Below are 5,733 nucleotides of genomic sequence, written 5' to 3'. Positions count from 1 at the left end.
TAAGAGAGATGCATGGATCACCTGGAAGGGGAAACAGATGAGATCTCCATAATTACACTGAGTAGGGAAGGCAATGGATGCTTGGAGATGGGGAATAAGAACATAAGGGAATGGCATGGTCGAGCTGGAACAGGGATGTAGTGGGAGAGCAATGAAAGAGATACTATGATAGAGAGATCATAGGGTTAGGCAAAAACTGGGTGCTGGAGAGCAATGAAAGCGATACCATGATAGAGAGAGAGATCATGGGGTTAGGGAGGAACTCTGTGCTAGGTAAGTTCCCAGGAATCCACAAAGATGACTCCAGCTTAGACTACTAGCAATATTGGAGAGGATGCCTGAATTGGCTTATCCCAGTAATCCAATTGGTGAATACCCTAACTGTCATCATAGAGCCTTCATCCAGCAACTGATGGAATCAGATACAGAGATCCACAGCCAAGCACCAGGCCAAGCTCCAGGATTCCAGTTGAAGAGAGAGAAGAGGGATTCTATGAGCAAGGGGCATCAAGATCATGATGGGGAAACCTACAGAGACAACCAAACCAAACTAGTGGCAACTCATGAACTTTATACCAACAGCTGTGGAGCCTCCATGGTACTGGACTAGGCCCTCTGAATAATCAAGACAGTTGTGTATAGCTTGATCTGCTTAAGGGGCTCCCTGGCAGTAGGATCAGGGTCCATCCCTGATGTATGAGCTGGCTTCTTAAAGCCCATTACCTGTGATGGGACACCATGCACAACCTTGATGCAGAGGGAGAGGCTTGGGCTTGCCTCTACTGAATGTACCAGAGTCTGCTGACTCCCCATGGGAGGCCTTACCTTGGTGGAGAAGGAAATGGGAGATTGCCTGGGGAGGGAGAAGGCTGGATGGGTGGGAGGAGGGAAGAGAGGGGTATCTGTGGTTGGTATGTAATATGAATAAAAGATCCCTTAATAGGAAAATAAAAGAAAAGAAAGAAAATTAGAAGTCATTTAAATTATATCTCTTGGGATTTCTATGATCACTGAACTAAAATGTAATGCCAGCAGAACGTAATTAAAAACTAATAATATGTAACATAGCAAATATGTGATATAAAAAATAAGATAACTTGTTTTTCTCTTGGAAATACATCATGTCTCCTTAATCAGCTATGTACATTAGGCCTACCAGCAAGATTCTTGTCTTTGTAAAGCCCATAGGGATAAGATTATCATAGTTGATGCTGTTCCCTCAGACACAATGCAAATGTCATATGAAGACCCGGGAGTTTAACAAAGACTGATCAACAAAGACTGAGTGTTTGCTGACAGGAAACTGAAAGTGATGTACTTTGCCTGCCTATGGCATTCAAAGAGAGTCCATTTTTCAAAGGAGTATGGTTTATACCATCCCTTTGATGAGTGAGCATAAAAGAAAAAGAGGTGAGATGGACATTGTAATGTGGATAACAATGGCAAGACCAATTGCAGTATAAGGAGTACCCATAAAACATATAAAGACAAACAAATTCGTAAATGGTTTAGAATACATTTGTGTTCAAATCCTTTTTTAGGGCCAGAAGCCTGATACTTTGCCAACCTTCCTCTAACTGGGTGTGCCCATGATGGCTATGTCAACACGTCTATGGTTCTATGGATGACAAGCACACCTTCTAGAACCTGCCCATGACCAAGAGGCAGAGGCTCCTTTCTCTGGCCTGTGTCCTGGATGTCATATTTGTACTCTGTGACACTTACCAATCTGCCTGTCAATCAGACATGTTATGTGATCAAGAGAAGAAAGTAAATCATGAGTTAGAGACCTCACATTGAGGCTCAGTCCCAGGACCTTGCTCTTAATTTTAGTATCTTATTCTTTCAAGTCCTTGAAATTTTTTTCATTCTGGCCTTATTTGGTGTGTACGTGTGTGCATATGTGTATGTTTGTTGTGTTCCTGAGCATAAGCATGTGGAGGCCAGAGAGCAACTTTTAGCAGCTGATTTTTGTGGATGATTATATGCTGTGTGAAAAGTAAGCTATAGAGAGACACGGGCTACTTTTTCTCCCCTAGTGCCACCAGGCTGCAGGTCTGTGTGGAGCCGTGGTTGCGGGTTGCTGTTCCGCAGGATGGGGTTTGTGAAAGTTGTCAAGAATAAGGCCTACTTTAAGAGATACCAAGTGAGATTTAGAAGGCGGCAAGAGGGTAAAACTGACTACTATGCTCAGAAACGATTGGTGATCCAAGACAAAAATAAGTTCAACACACCCAAATACAGGATGATAGTTCGTGTAACCAACAGAGATATCATCTGCCACATTTCCTCTGCCCGTATTGAAGGGGACATGATCATTTGCGCAGCATATGCACAGGAGCTGCCAAAGTACGGTGTGAAAGTCAGCCTGACAAACTATGCTACAGCCTATTGCACTGGCCTGCTGCTGGCCCACAGGTTTCTCAATAGGTTTGGTATGGACAAGATCTATGAAGGCCAAGTGGAGGTGACTGGAGATGAATACAATGTGGAAAGCATTGATGGTCAGCCTGGTGCCTTCACTTGCTGTTCCCATGCAGGTCTTGCCCGAACTACAACTGGCAATAAAGTTTTGGGGACCTTAAAGGGAGCTGTGGATGGAGGCTTATCTATTCCTTAGTACCAAACGATACCCTGGTTATGATTCTGAAAGCAAGGAGTTCAACGCAGAAGTACACCATAAGCCCATCATGGGTCAGAATGTCACACACTACATGTGCTACCTGATAGAGGAAGATGAAGACACTTATAAGAAACAGTAGAAACAGTTTAATCCCAGCACTTGGGAGGCAAAGGCAGGTGGATCTCTGTGAGTTCGAGGCCAGCTTGGTCTACAAAGTGAGTTCCAGGAAAGGCACAAAACTATGCAGAGAAACCCTGTTTCAAAAAAACAAAAAAAGAAAGAAAAAAGAAAAAAAAAGAAACAGTTCTCTCAGTACCTCAAGAACAACGTGACTTCAGATGTGATGGAGGAGATGTATAAGAAAGCTCATGCTGCTATCCAAGAGAATCCAGTTTATGAGCAAAAGCCCAAGAGAGAAGTGAAGAAGAGGCAGAACCGACCCAAAATGTCTCTTGCCCAGAAGAAATATCAGGTTGCTCAAAAGAAGGCAAGCTTCCTCAGAGCTCAGGAAAGGGCTGCTGAGAGCTAAAGCAGTTTTCTATGAAGATTTTTTTTCATAAAGATAATAAACTTATTGACTAAGCAGCCATTTCTGTGTTGGTTAAACTGTTACTATGAAACTGTAGGGGATAGCATGAAGGCATGAAAGCCAAGGAGTAGAGCTCAGATCCACCTGCCTTTCTTTGTTGGGATTAAGGGCAAGTAACACCATACCCAGCTGAGAATTTTTTTCTTCCCACAAAACAAGCTTAGTTTTTTTTGTTGTTGTTGTTTTTGTTTTTGTTTTTGTTTTTTTCCCTCCCAGAAAAAGGCATCTTGGGTTTCTAGTCTTCCTGGAAGGAGTCACTATCCTTCAGCTTGTCAAATCTGGTAAGCAACAGACCCATGATCATTAGGATCACAGTTCTTCCATCCATTTAGTACAAGTAGATGGAAAGTGGGAAGAAAATAACCTCAGAGTCAATCTTGAAAGCAAACCAGTGTGACTCTATGGCTGGAAGATTTGGTAATGACAATGAAGTTCTCAGATTTAACAATTTGAGCAGAAAGCGTTGTGACTTTTCTAGTTTTCATTTTATGCAGCCATTGAAAGGTATGCGTCAGACCTCAATATACATAGGAAAATAGATTGGAAGGGTCAAATACTAAACCTTGAATTTACAAGGGAAAGAACTAAGTGATATGTGGTGGTATTGTATTCCCCACAATATTGTGCACCCTAATAAATTTATCTGGGGTCAGAGAACAGACAGCCACTAGAACAGAGGCAGAAATGGTGGTTAGAAAATGGGTCAGAGGAAGTCATAGCAGAAGTTGGGCGGTGGTGGTGCACACCTTTAATACCAGCACTTGGGAGGCAGAGCTAGGTGGATCTCTTGTGTGTTTAAGGATACAGCCAGCATGGAGACACTTGCCTTTAATCCCAGAAAGCAAGTCTTTAATCCCAGGGAGTGGAGGCAGAAAGAAAAAGATATATAAGGTGTGAAAACCAGGCACCAGAGTTAGTTAAGCATTTGGCTGATTTAGCATTCAGGATTTGGAGCAGCACAGTTCAGCTGAGATTCATATGGAGGAGGATTCAGAAGCTTCCAGCCTGAGGAAACAGGATCACCTGAGGAACTAGCAAGGTGAGATAGCTGTGGCTTGTTCTGCTTCTCTAATCTTCCAACATCCACCCCAATAACTGCACTCAGGTTTGATTTTATTAATAAGAACTTCTAACAATTCTGCTACATCGATACATTTATGCCTTTTAACAAATAGCCCTTCATCCCACAAGAAGTAAAAATTGTCTTCCATGATTTATACCAATCTAGATTTATCTGTATGTCAGCTGAAGTGGTTCAGGTTTTGATCCCCTCTGGTCTTAAAATGTCAGGCTCTGCTTTGTGGAACTTGGGACTTCACGAAAACAGTCACTACATCCCCAACCTAAGATGTCTGTTAGCTGGTTGATTTCTGAGATGATACCATCAGATCTAATTTCAGTCACAGTGGTAACTGCATGTTAACATGTGGAATACATGGTGAAGCTAAGTCACTCCAACAGTTTCCTCCATCTGAAGTTAGAATGTGTAAGTATAATATAATAAACCATGCTATAAACCCAACCTTTTAATAAAAGGAGTCATTTTAACTTAAAAAAAAAAAGACACAGGATATTAAAAACAGCAATAGATGAAACACAATGTAAATATGATTCTGTGATGACAGCAAACTCGACAAAATTTTAACAGAAAAGACCAAAGATTAAGTGTAGCTGGAGGGTTTCTCTGGTCCCACCTGGCCCCATGCTCCCACAGCCATGTTCAAAATAATCACTCAGAGGCTTAATATTATTTACAAACTGTATGGCCTATGGCAGGTATCTTGCTAGCTAGCTCTTATAACTTAACCCATTTCTATTCATCTATAAGTCACCACGTGGTTGTGGCATTACTGGTCTACTGGCATCTTGCTTCTCATTTGGCAGCAGCTGATGTCTCTCTCCAGACTTTACCTTTCTCTTTCCTGTCTCTCTCCTTAGATTTTCCACATGCCACTAAGCTGCCTCCCCATAGGCCAAAGCAGCTTATTTATTAACTAATGGGAACAGCATATATTCACAGTGTACAGAAAGACATCCTCTAGCAGTCAAATCATTGTAGGAAGTCCGTGAGAGAAGATAACTTAGACACATAGTCTATAGTCAATTGAAGTCTTTATTCTAGCTGGTGGGGACTACGCTCAAGCATTTGGGACCCAAAAGCAGCACCAACCATTTAGAGAAAGGGTGTTTAGGCGTAAAAACTATATCCCAATATCTTGCTAGGCAGTTGCATGGGGGAGGATTTGTGCAAGCAGGCAGTTTAACAGAAGCTAAGATAAGCAGTTAGCTGGGAGGGGAGAGTTTCTGCACAAGCAGACAGTTTAATAGAAGCTAATAAAAGCTAGCCTGGGTATCTTGACCTAGGTTTCCCAGATTTGAGTTGCATAATTTTCCATGAGGCTTTCCATCAAGGAAATAAAATTCTGGTTAAACCTCAAATGGCCTCAGAAGGAATACAATATGAGGGTATCTCTGCACTGTCTTGCCCTGTCACAAAGTGGATTCTTAAAATTCAATTTCA

At 42.0% G+C, this 5,733-nt stretch overlaps 1 protein-coding gene across 1 annotated transcript; it reads left to right on the top strand.

Moving 5' to 3' along the window:
* The first annotated feature begins 2,067 nt into the window (after positions 1-2,067).
* On the top strand, positions 2,068-3,170 carry LOC118587734 (60S ribosomal protein L5-like). Its single transcript, XM_036193774.1, is given in 3 exon segments — positions 2,068-2,616; positions 2,618-2,758; positions 2,912-3,170. Coding segments are annotated over 3 exon segments (903 nt in total). The 5' UTR covers positions 2,068-2,095; the 3' UTR covers positions 3,153-3,170.
* The last annotated feature ends 2,563 nt before the right edge of the window (positions 3,171-5,733 follow it).

Source organism: Onychomys torridus, chromosome 7 (genome assembly GCF_903995425.1).
Source record: "Onychomys torridus chromosome 7, mOncTor1.1, whole genome shotgun sequence".
Lineage (NCBI taxonomy): Eukaryota > Metazoa > Chordata > Mammalia > Rodentia > Cricetidae > Onychomys > Onychomys torridus.
Note: the sequence above shows the minus strand (reverse complement) of the source record. Positions and strands in the feature narration are given on the sequence as shown.